Source organism: Ochlerotatus camptorhynchus, unplaced genomic scaffold, assembly GCF_037179485.1.
Source record: "Ochlerotatus camptorhynchus isolate MF236.1 unplaced genomic scaffold, CSIRO-AGI_Acam_v1.1 ptg000503l, whole genome shotgun sequence".
In the NCBI taxonomy this organism is placed as follows: domain Eukaryota; kingdom Metazoa; phylum Arthropoda; class Insecta; order Diptera; family Culicidae; genus Ochlerotatus; species Ochlerotatus camptorhynchus.
Genome location: NW_027040988.1, coordinates 2,756,727 through 2,770,146, shown reverse-complemented (window position 1 = coordinate 2,770,146; position 13,420 = coordinate 2,756,727). Strand labels below are relative to the sequence as shown.

The 13,420-nt window shown below is 36.5% G+C and overlaps 1 protein-coding gene across 1 annotated transcript in view; it reads left to right on the top strand.

Moving 5' to 3' along the window:
- LOC135712737 (heterogeneous nuclear ribonucleoprotein L-like) overlaps positions 1-13,420 on the top strand; it is a 649,787-nt gene that overhangs the window by 419,926 nt on the left and 216,441 nt on the right. The window contains exon 5 of the mRNA XM_065235779.1: positions 676-733. Coding sequence (XP_065091851.1) covers positions 676-733 — 58 coding nt within the window. The remainder of the gene's footprint in view (positions 1-675; positions 734-13,420) is intronic.

Genomic DNA, 13,420 nt, shown 5'->3' with positions numbered 1-13,420 from the left:
CCAGGGGGGTGATCGTTTTCCGTTCCCCTGGGATGTTGTTTGAAATGTTGGCCTCACTAAGCAATGTAGATTTCAAAAGTAACACATCGCCAACGGAAGCGCGAAAACGGTTCACTACTCTTTTCGGGTTGCCGCCACCATTCTTCTATTCCAGTTCAGTTTTCCTATTTCACAAATTCACGTATTTTTTACAGAAAGAAATAATTAAACTTGAAATGGTTTTGTTTTTCTAATAAATGTTTCTTTTTGATTGAGTATTTTTAAATGTTTCTTCTAGTCCCGTTTAGTCCTGTTATGTTTTGGTATTAGTCAAAGAAAATTTTATTAGAAAAGCAAATGCCCCATTTTCTAAATACCCATTTACAGCAACATAAACAAAACAACGATACTTAATTTCCATTGTTTCGTCCGTCTCTATTCTTTATTTTCTTCCATATATCTCTCCCACTACAAAAAAAAATCTAACAACACCACGACAACAACCACATCATCAACAACACGCCATGAAAAAAAATCTCCCGCTCTAATTCCTGCCTCTCTCTCGCGAACATCAACAACAACAACAACAACAACTACAATCTCATCGAAAATCAAATAAATAAAACCCGCAACTACAACAACAACAACAACAACAACCCGTCATCATGCACCTCAACCAATATCAACAACCAACAGCCAGAAAAACTCAATGTTTACAAAAACGACACGGACTCCAGTTGGGACTACACATTGGGTAAGGATTTACGTTTTTTTCCTCTTAAGAAAGATACATTTTCCAAAAAAAAAGAAAAGAAAATAGCAAAGCATACTATCTTTTTATACCTTCTTTTTTATGTTATCTAACTCACACTTTTTTACTTTTCCGAAAGAAGAGAGATTAGCCCTGGTTTTGTTAATTTTTCCTCTTTACAAATTTAAAGTTTTAGTAACTGACATCTCATCACTACTATTTTTGTATAACTCTCCCTCAAAAGAAATGATCAAATTCACTCTTATCGCATTCATTTTCATTCAAACATTGATTCTTATGAACTCCAAACAATTACAACAAAATGGGAGAGAGAAAAGTGAAAAAAAAAATTACTGGAAACAGCATTTTCACTGCCCCTGATATCACATACACGCACAAACAAACAAAGAAACAAACAAACGTGAACACATACAACTTACTCGCCGATGCAATCCCGTATGAAACGAGAATCATTTATTTCCGTTCAGCTTCGACAGCGACAAATTGAGCATTCCCAGCATTTGCAGCTCTCCTGCAGGTAGTTGAATATGGAAAGCAAAAAGACCACAGACGAGGAAGAAGAAGCCAAAAGTGTAATCTCTTCATTTGGCTACAGTTAATCATAAATAACGGTGGCCTGTCAACAGCTGGCAGGAGGGGGGAGGGTGGAATGCACGCGCGCCTGTTACGAAAAGTGCATAAGAGGAATGGAGATGCTCAAAATTTGCGAGCTCATAAAAAATGAGGTGCCGAAAGACTCGGTTCCGATTTATGATTTTCTCGCCTCGCCGTTGAACAAAAAAAATGCAAACTTTGTTACTTTTCGTTTTGATTTTCTGCGTAGCCAAATTTTTCATCCCGTTGTGGTGGTATGCGGTGGATGTGTGTGTGTGTGAAAGAGCGCGAGAGAGAGAAGCATTTTTCATGCGCGCTTGGGGGCCTGCGAGGGCGCATTGCAAATTGATTTACGATTCTGCAACCGATCCTGTCTCATTCATTCATTAGTTTGTCGGTTTTACGAGCGGCTGTCGGATTTTACCCCATTGCATTTTGATGTGTTTTATTTTAACGTCGGTCGTTTTTCTCGCTCTTTTTCTGGGTAAAATATGCTTTTACCCAGCACTGCATCTCCTCGTTTCGGCTCTGTTCGGTTCGGTGTAGTTACGTTTGTTTTGCTGCTCTCTTATTTCTTCTGGTGGATAATTAAAGCTTTATTTACGACGGAATGCATTTTTTTTTGAATGATTTGGTTTATTTTCTGTTATTGTTGTTGTTCAGTTTTTTATGTGTTTACTTTTATCGGTTACTGACATTTGACTTTGCCTGGTGTTGTGTCTTTCTTGGTTAAAATATATTCCAAATGTGTTAATGTCGGCACATTCGTAAATTGATTGCCTCCTTTACCAATAGTGAATGCGTTCAAAATGAGTGACAGATAATTAAATGTAAGTATCTATTGCTTACATTCGCTGCATATGTATTTTATGTGAAATGGAATGTCAGCATCTTAAAACAAGAATGGTTGTCTGGGTCTCTTGCATTTATAGCAATTAAATAAATTCATTCAGCTGACCGAGATTTCTCCAAATCGGTTGACGTTCATTCTTACGATTACATTTTAGAATCTGTACATGCAGAGCTTGATTTAAGATTTCACATATCCTTTTTATCAAACTATAAGAGAATGTCCATAAAATGCACGTATTTGAGTATATTTTATTGGAACCGTAACAAATTCTCTACTTCGAATGCATCTATTAGAATCTTCAATAATTCTTCAAGCTCTTCCTTAACTTTTATAACTTTTCCTTAGTACGGAATACCAAAGCATAAGTCATAAAAGTAAATAGTATTGTTTTAAAAAATAGTCAAATCAAGGAACGTGATAATTTTCCTAACTTGTCTAAAGCTGACAGTTTATCTTATGAAGAAAAAACTACAAGGGACAGCGCTATGGGGTTGTACGCAATGGTGACGTAGGACTACGTGGTCTTATATAATAAATGTTATTTGTCATCTGCAGCAAGAGCTTGTGTGTTGTGAAGGAATAGGAATTTGAGCAGGATTCTCTCTGTTTATACTCTTTAGTATGACTATGATTGTCCTGAAAAGAACCTTTTGATATGAGTTTTAGTTGGGACATGTTCAGAAATTTACTCTTTTGGAAAATCTTGGTGGCCCTGAAAAGGGTCGATGGTAGTACAGGCTTAAGCCTTTGGAAGATGATGATGACGTGCAGGCAGCTGAATCAGCAAATCGGACCGGACAATCCCATATTCTTCGGTTCAATAATTGGGCACTCGTAGTCTCGGTCCGTCTGCTGCTGGACAGGGGTTGAACTGGTGTCTGCGACAGGTTGGAAGTCACAGTGTCCACCCAGCTAAAACTCCTCCCCTTTTTAGTTTTTCTCGTTAAACTCCTTCTCTCAACAAGTTGGTAAATCTTAGCCTTTAGCAGAAAGACGCTAAACACTTTTTCGGCGAATTTATTATCCTGTTTCACCTCATGGTTCTTCTCTATGCCTGTTCAGATAAATTAGTACTTGTATTCATTTTCTCTACTGCGCTAAATAAAACGAGTCGAAATAAGAAGGGATGAAATTGAAAATACGATAAATATTTAATCGAATAGCTGGAAAAATCTTTACGATTAATTGTTAATCGAATAATTGGACTTTTAGGCATCCCTAGAAAATAATGTAATTTCATGTTTTTTGGTGGTCCTTCGAAAATGTCGAACAGCAGAATTGCAACCAGCTAGTGTAACCCAAGAACCAAATGCGGTGCGATGCTTGTTTTCATTGCTATGACGACGACCGAATGAAGAGGCTTAGAAGCAGAGGGGTGAAAGTCAGTTCTCTTCATCTATTTCCTCTTTTGATGACCATGGTTTCACTAACCTATTTCGCATTATTTCTGTTTTGCTCTTCTATCATCCAGAACAACAAACGTATCAATGAATGTGTTTCTTCTTCTTCTTCCTCGCATTTCAAGCTTATTGCTTATGGCATATTAGCTTATTGCGTGCTCTCAACTTAGTGTTCTAGATGCACTTCCACAGTTATTAATTGAGAGCTTTCGATGCCTGTACCATTTTTTGCATTAGTATAATTGTGTGGCAAGTACAATCATACTCTATATGTCCAGGGAAGTCGAGAAATTTTCCAACCCAAAAAATTCCTAGACCGGACCGGGAATCGAACCCAGCTACCTCCAGCATGGTCTTGCTTTGTAGCTATGCCTTTACCGACTGAGCTAAGGGAGGTCTCAAATGTGTTGCCGTCGTTTTATAAACGAAACAGAAAGTCGATGCAGAGAATCGATCAAAATCACTTGCACCCCTGCTTCCAAGTTTGGTTACAAGTTTACAACTCTGTAGAGCATTTTGTGTGGTCTTTGGGGGAGTGTGGTTCTGAATATGGCGATGAGTGTGCAAAATTTTACGCAAGTACATCCTCCCTATTCGCACACGCACAGTGTTGGGGAAGCAGCAAATGTATGTACGTATTTGGTGGATTTGTTAGTTATTTCGACGCTTTTGGACAATGCATGACATTTACCACCTTTTCAATAGTTTCTTGTTGAAAATCAACGATCGATGCGTAGAAATATTTATGATCGATTGGTTATAAAATTATTAAAATTGATCCACTGGCAGCTGAATTATTAACATTCAAAATCTTTCAAAATTTCGTTACATATTAAACAAAGTGTACCCCCCATATGGAAATCACAGACGTAGTTCTACGTCAAAAAAATCCTTGCTGATTCCAGTGGGAATCTTCAATAATTTCTTAGTCTCAGACAGGTGATTTTTTATTGGTTGGATTTAGATGACTTTTTTCAAGCTTTGGATCTCACACATCTCACTGTTTCACTTTTCAGACCATCGCAGAGTGCGTTGAATGTATGGGAATGCGGGACAAAAATCAAAACTGAAGATTTTAGGCATTTAAACAAATATGGAAAAAAGGTACTCTAGATGATGAGAGCTACTATTTGCATAACAGACGTATGTTATATACTTAATCGCAAAAGTGTCCCAAGCGCCATCATGTTTAATTTAATTACAAAAAAACGATTACTTTTCTGAAATGATGTTCGATATGATATGGGTTGTTGCTTGCATATTTGACAAATCTTAATACGCAATTGCAAATGAGACGCATATGCCAGTATATTAAAAATCAAAATAAATCAAATATTTATTCATTTTTTCAATAATTTCTCAAACTTAGTAAGAGCGTCTTTGATCAGTTTTAATTAATTTCACATAAAAAAAATCAATAATTAAAATTTGAGGGAAAAAAATCAAAACAAAACTCAAAAAATTTTCTTTTATCGTCTACTTCAATTTCTCCTTGTCGCTTGCAGCTTCGTCTTTGCCTGATGCATTTTCTAAGTGCAAGCAAAAAAAAAAAAAGCGTACAGAAAAAAAAGTTCAAACCTTTGTTCCAAAAATTCTTGTTCTACGATTTTTATCAGTTTTCAAGTGTTCGTGTTTTTCAATATAAAAAGTTTGTCACATTTTTTTTTTAATTTTTACTTTAAATAAATAAAAACATTTTTTTCCCAGAATGTCATTATTCATCTCTACAACTTCTCAGACTTCATTTCGCTCAGAAATGCCGTTTTCGTGCTTCATTTTTTAGAAAAATTTCAAGGATGCCATTTTGAAAATTTTATATGATCCCAATTGGCCGAATTTTAGCAAAAAATGTAAATGAATGCCCACAACAAACAATGATGGGCACAACACATATTGTACAGCTCATCATAGTCACCTTCATAGATTCGTGAGTTGTCCGGGGTTGAGCTTTGAACTCTTGACCTTTAGCGTGAAAATTATTTTCAGAATTTCCCTCAATAATTTTATTATTCGCTTCGGTATTTAAGTATATTTCGATTATCCATGACAGTTTCTGAAATCTGTGCAGAACACTTAAAGAATTCCCTCCAGAATTTCACCCTAGATTTATCTTCGTATTCTTTATCATTCTCACGAGAATTTGTTTTAATTTCTCTCCATAATTTTTCTTCAAATTCCCTTGGAATATTCCTCTGTATCTCTTGATATGCCCTTTAGACCAGGGAGGTCAGCGAACCAGGAAATAACCGGGAATCCGAAAAGAAGCCGGGAAAAACGGTGAAAAGCCGGGAATTTAACGGTAGATTCGGGAAAAACCAATATTCCAATTAAAATTGAAAGTTGAAGAAGAGCTTGAGCTTAGTCAAGCAAACATACGCTTCTTCAGATAAAAGAAAATGCTCATTCAGCTCTTAAACATCTTAAACCTTTGAAATTATTTTCAAACGTTCTATCTGAGCTTACGTAAAACTCTCATCCGAAATCCTTTGGAACTCTCCTCAGAATACCTTGACATTCGTATCTGTAATGTAAATTATCCAGTTTTCTTTTAAATTAACCGGTGTTTGGGCACACGTCGAACATATATGCAACTACCCTACACACTAAAATGTATCCATCCACACACAGATGTCATTACTTGTATATACAGTGTCGATAGTATTGTTCTGTACTGTTTAATATTGTATTGAATGATAGACGATAACAAATAAAAAGCCAATAGTTCGTATGCCTCCGCCATGGCAGGATGGCCCAACAGTCGGTCTGTTTTTATCTATTAAATATATCACAACGTAGGGAAACAAAGTTCGGTGCGCGATCAACCGGTAAACACGATTTCTTTTGAATTTTTCTCGGAACTTGCTTTAAGTTCTCTTATGAGCTTCCCTCAGTATGCCTAGGAAATTGCCCTCAGAAAACCCTTTAAATTCTGTTTATATTTCTTTTGAAATTATCCTTATTCCTCAGCTATTCTCCTCACAATTCTCAGATTCACCTATAAATTCTCCTTCAGTTCTTCTAAGAACTTCCCTGGACTTAATATCAGAATTAATTTGGGGATCTTGTCAGAGCTTCGATTAATTTGTCTCCGAGTTCTTCTGAGAATTTGGAATTTTCATTATCCTATAAACAAATCTTGAAATTACTAGAACCCTAAACATTTTTCCAAGCCTTCTAAATTTTCCAGGGACTTTATTTTTTTTGCAAATCTGGAATCTTGGCAATTTTTCAAAATCCGGGATCTAGTCAAGTTTTCAACATCCCACATTTTCAGTATATTTCTGGTCCCATATTGTTAAAAAAAAACACAAACCTGTTCTTCTTCTTATAAATCTGGGATAGGTTTTTATAAGTTACAAATTTCGAAAAATGTCATATTCTTAGACTCTAAACAAATAACAATGCCTCAGAATCTTAGAAATTTTCTCAAGTTTTTTTTTTAATTTCTGTGAGTACAGGTTACGAAGCATTAACAACCGGAAATTTTTAGAGATTTTAACCGGGAAAATCGGGGAAAAATCGGGAATTTTAAAATGAAAATTTGTTGGCCCCCCTTTAGAGTTTCGATTGCCTTCTTTAAAAAAATTCTAGGATTTCGTCCAGAACTGCAGAATGTTTTTCCCAGAATTGTCTTAGCATTCTTTTCACAATGGCGCGTGTGAATTTCTTTGAATTTTCTTGCAAATTCTCGTTGGAATTTTCATGAAACGCTCCTTTATATTGGAAATTTCTATACAATTCCCTGGAACGCTAATGAAATGATGTTCAAAATTTCCTCTAGGCACCCATTCGGAAGTTTCTTGAAACTGTCTCCAAACTAGCTTGAAATTCTGCAAAGATTTTTTTAAATTATGTTCAGAATTAATTTCTTTTTGAATTATTATCGATATTCAATTGGAGCTCTCTTTAGAATTCTCTTATTGATTGATTGTCGTTGAAGAGATATTGTACCGTATGTGATCACTCAGAGTTGTGTAATAATTGTATCCATATCATCATTAAGTTTGTCTAAATTCTTTCAGAGTTGCTTTAGAATTTTCTGGACTTCTACTCATATTCCCGATAAAAATATATTCAGAATCACTTTGGAATTCATCTTTAGTTCTTCTGAAAATTTTCTTAAAATGCTTTTAAAAATTAACTGGAACTTCCAGTTAAATTCCTTTAGAATTGTCCTTAAAATTTCTAAGGAAAGTGAGTTATAGAGGACTAGAATTATCTTTAAAACTCATTTGGCATTCTCATCATAATCCTCCAGACAATTCTTCAATGCGTCTTCTTATGCTTATTCTTCCTATCCTTATTCTTCACATTTAAAGCTTATTGCTTATGGCATATTAGCTTATGACGGGGTCTCAACTTAGTATTCTAGATGCAATTCCTCAGCTATTAATTGAGAGTTTTCGATGCCTGTACAATTTTTGCATTAGTATAATTGTGTGGCAAGTGTGGCAAGTACAATCTATGCCCAGGGTAGAAATATTCCTTCCCGAAAAATTCCTAGACCGGACCGGGAATCGATCCCAGCCACCTCCAGCATGGTCAATGTTTCAGAATCCTAAAATTACGCTGTATTAAAAATTTAAGTTTCCTTGAAGAAAATTTTACAAAAATGTAAAAAACTGGTGTTGCCACAAATTTTCTAATGTTATCTTCATAAAATTCCTTCTATCATTCTAGAGCAAATAGCGGAAACGTTAACAAATTTAAACTCTCATAATTCCATGAGACATCGCATAATTGTTCGCAAGGTGCAATGAACCAAGTTTGTGCTAGGATTCGGCCATTTTGACTCACGCTTAATTTTTCAAAATGGCGAATTCGATATTTTTAATGAAGTCATAGCCCGGCATATCTAATCTTAATGATGTTTGAGACAAAGTTGTAGGAAACTAGATTGTTTTTTTTTCAGAAAAAAAGTACGCACTGTAAAAAATCTCAAGTTTTTCTCAAAAAAAAAAAAAAATTGTTTAAAAACTTCAACATTGTTAAACTAGTTTATTTGAAAGTTTATCGAAAATGCAATTTTTTCTTAAATCAACACAATCGAAACTTTAAAATTGATCAAATTCGTTGTACATAAACTTTTACTGAAAAAGATAAACCTTTCTTCAATTGTTTAAGTGTGATCATGTCTCATGTGCCATGTAACATGTCCGATGTACAACTTGACTAGTCAAAACGTCCTATGCGGTTTTTTTTTTCTATATTGCACGGTAACCAGCGTAAACACATTAATGTGTAAAATTTCACACATTTCGTGAAAAAAGGGGCCTACTCATAAAATGTGTAAACTGCGTTTACACATTTATGTGTAAACCCAGCAAACGTCAAAAGATGTGTATTTTTTACACATTTTTCAAGGACGGTTTTTACAGCAAAATGTGTAAAAAGTAATCATTTCTAGATTATGGTTTTTTACTAGGTTTTTTTTATTAACATCCGAATTTTCTTGTTTGTGTCAATGGTAAAATAAAGACTGCCGATAATAATATTTTATTAAAAAAAGAAATGCCATCAACAAAAATAAGTAGCGGCACGTGATTACCTCTCACCCCAGCAGGAAAGGGGTTCAATCCCAGTCGACGCTGCCGGGATGTTCTGAGGCATAACATCTCTGATCACGCCGAGGATCACGCCTTCCTTCGGAAGGGAAGTGAAGCCATTGGGCCCCGGTTCATGAGTTGACGGGTCGATAGGTAGGGTCCAGGTATGGGAGCTTCCTCCCTAGCGTCGGTAGCATTGGTGCTCAGCACGGAAAACAAATCAAGGGAAGAAAAACAAAAATCAGTATATGAAGTATATAAACTAAACTAAAAGTAAAAATTATGAAAAAAGTATAAATCACCTACCGTCTAGCATGACCATCGTTGCGCACTGTCCAGTTTGGACCGTAGTTCCTCCACTTTCCTGCTGTTCTTCACTATTTAGCAAATGGCATGCGTAAACAAAGCAAGATGCAGCAAAGTTTGAAGTTTTTTTTTACCCATTAATGAGTATAAAAATACACATTTTTTGACTGGTACTGCATACTTAAAATGTGTATTTTTTTACACATTTTAGGATCTCCAAATATACACATTTTTTGACAGCTGCATATAAATATGAAAAATGTGTATTTTTTTACTCATTTATGTGTTTACGCTGGTTACCGTGTGTACCATGACATTCAAAGTAAAATTGTGATTTTACCGTTTGTACTGAATTTTCAACGTTATTTTTCACTGGCTGCAGTAAAAATAGTATTGCAAAATGTGTTGTTTCAAAATAGTTAAAATAATAATCTGTCGAACTTCAACTTCGATTTTCTCAAAATGGCGGACATGTTACATTGGTCTATTTGAAAATTGACGCGGGAGTTATTCGAAGTTTCATGGATTTCGGAGAAGGAAAAATAAAATCGATTGGTCAGTTGGCGTGGAATTGCTCTCTGTCCCCAGTAGCGTTCAGCCTAGTGCTTTTCTAAAAAAATACGTGTAGCTGTGACTTTTACAAATGTTAAACATTTTGGCCTTAAACAATTATCTAAATAATGAAACTTAATTTGACAATCTGTGGCTTCAATCGCAAAATTTCAAAATTCTGATTTTTTTAAAACTGAGTTGATTTTGCGGTTTTTTCCTTAAACATAAAATACCGCAAAAGACGTAACTGTGTTTTCAGCGACATCTATTGCTGAGATCAGGCATGTCGGGATTTATTTATGGTTTTACCATATGTGTTTCAATATTTATATGAAACCGGGAAACATATGTTGGGCACCCTGAAAACCGAATAAACGGGAATTTAATTTCTTAAATCCAGTGGCAACACTGGACAATTTTCTCCACATCCCTGGGCATAGAGTATCATTGTGCTTGTCCACCAATATACACATTCATGCATTGGCGTAAAGAAAGCGCTCAATTAATAACTGTGGAAGTGCATCAAGAAAACTACGTTGAGAGGCGGCAAAACGCTCGAAAAGAAGCGTAATAGCCTAGAGGAAGAAGGAGAAGAAGAATACATTTTAATTTTGAAGCTTTAATGTATTTTAATTTATGAAAAGAACCTGTTTGTTTTGAGTTTCATAAACTCTGCTGTGCAGCTTATCACATAAAAGTAACCCAATCTGGAGATGAATAGACCGATACTTTGGACATTAATATTTTTGCACTGCAAGATGCGAGGATCTATATAAGAGTTTCCGTTGGAGACGCAGGCCATTCCGTCGCACATCAAAGTCAAAGCCATCACTCCAATTTCGATACATTCGATCAATCCCAATAGTCCCTGAACAAAAAACACGATTCAATTTGCGCCCCATCAACCATTCTACCCCAATCAGGATGCAAAGTAGAAGCACACATACACACACTTAATCGACTCATCCCAGTAAACCACATAAACGGCAGTTTGCACTCTACTTTTCGGCCCCCCACATACTCACGTACGGTCGGGTGGTCGGTTGGTGTGTGGTGACAAGCACTCATCTCGAAATTGAATTTCATGCATTCTCAACAATTCGAACTCAACCGACTCACAATTCCAATAAAGGGTTATCCGGAACTCTGCCGAAAAGTGTCAACTCTATGGCATCAGGTCGTTGTTGTCGTCGTCGTCGTCGTCGTATAGCCGCTGCAGACACTCTCTCTCTCTCGCTCTAGGTGTCTTTCCGAGCCAAATTTGCATATCAATTCGATTGCCGTTCGATTCACTTCTGTTTCTACTACGTCTGTCGTTGTCGTCGTCGAATGCGCGCTGTAAGTGTTATCAAGAATTCATTTATTTTTATTCGCCTCAATTCGACTTTGCGATTTGCGCTGGCTACTACTAGACACAGGAGAAACTCAACCGGTTTTCTCGGCGTGGGTAATTGAAATCTTGTGTCGTTCTCAGTTGCTGCTGAGCTGCTGTTGTTATTTTCAGTGACCGAAATCGACCAAAAAGATAGAGCCAATAGAGCTCTCGGCGTCGCTATGTTTAGAGCCTGGGTGACGCGGGGGGTGGGGGTACATAACTAACCACTCTCAACTTGTATTAGATTGACCGACCCTGATTTCTGCGACTGTACTCTGATGGTGAAGAATGACAAATTTCACTTTCTAAAATGCTGTCATCGATAGAGCCGATGTACGCTCAGCAATGGCATTCGGTGTCATTGGCCGTCTTGTGAGTAGTAGGCAGGCAGCTCTGCATCAACAGTCTGGGCACGTACATAGTTCACGAGTAGAATCAAAATAGATCAACTAATTTGTGACTTTGTCATCTTTAGCCGCACGGCAATCGGTGTGTCAGTTGTTTGACCGATCATAGAAACAGCTATTATGTCTATTGTGTTCTAGCTGTAAGTTTACTGTATTGATGTTCTTCTTCTTGATTTACTTATTTTCTTCTTCTTCTTTGTCTTCTTCTTCTTCTTCTTCTTCTTCTTCTTCGCAATTCAAGTTTATGGCTTATCGCATATTAACTTATTGCGTGCTCTCAACTTAGTGTCCTGGATGTACTTCCACAGTTATTAATTGAGAGCTTTCGATGCCTGTACCATTATTGCATTAGTATAATTTTGTGGCAAGTACAATTATACCCTTTGCCCAGGGAAGTCGAGAAATTTTCCAGGGATAAGGGAAGTCGAAAAATGCCTAAACCGGACCGGGAAGCGAACCCAGCCGCCTCCAACATGGTCTTGCTTTGTAGCTGCGCCTTTACCGACTGAGTTAAGGGAGGCCCCCAACTTCTGATATACTAAGTGTATCTTGTTGTGTTTTGAGACATGCCCTATATAGTGTAGTGCATGTCGTATTACTATCGTATTGTCGTATTGTAAGATTTACATCCTTCGAAGAGTAAAGGCATCCTCCAAAGGCAAGCCCCTCTGTCATTCAAATTCGGATTCCTTGGCGATATGATCAAGTAATGACACCAATATTGACCATGCAACAGAATCCTACACACTTAGAAATAGCTAATCTTACACGTGACGGAATCCATCTTTGACATTAAGGATGAGACGTTAACAAACATGTCATGTAAAATTAAGTACACCGAGACTGAAAAGTTCGAAAGTACGTTTGATTGAGCTGAATTTCGCGTCTATTATGACTCAATTTTATGCCAAAATTGACGCTTGTATATGTCAGTCTCAGAGCACCATCCATTTTTCTAAGTGTGTAGTCTTAGCCACTTTATACTACAGAACAATCAATTTAAGATTAGAGATCAGATAAAAGGCCTACCCATTTTTGTCTTGTTTCAAGATCAACAAGATCATCCTATCAACAAGGCGCAAAACGTAACAAGGTATAAGAAGTGTTCCATTGATTACTAAAGCTTTGAGCGGGAATGCCCACCCATATCGTAGTTGCTACTCCATGATTCATAAAGCTACACACTTAGAAATACTTAATCTTACACGTGACGGAATCCGTCTTTGACATAAAGGATGAGACGTAAACAAACATGTCATGTAAAATTAAGTGCTCAAAGACTGAAAAGTTCGAAAGTACGTTTGATTGAGCTGAATTTCGCGTCTATTATGACTCAATTTTATGTCAAAATTGACGCTCGTATATGTCAGTCTTAGAGCACCCAGATCGTTTAGTGCAAACGATTTTTTTTAAATTATTAATTTAGTTTTGTAGATCCCAGTTTTATAACAAGAACCAAGGTTGTGAGTCATTTGAAATTTATCGGATCTCGGACAGCTTAATTAAAATCATGAAATAGGGGAAATGCAGGTAACGTCGGCCTAAGTGTCCCTAATTTGGGCCCATACCTAAATTCAGCAATCGACTAAATTTTCAATGGCAACCAAAAATATCCATTAGTAACGTCCCAATAATG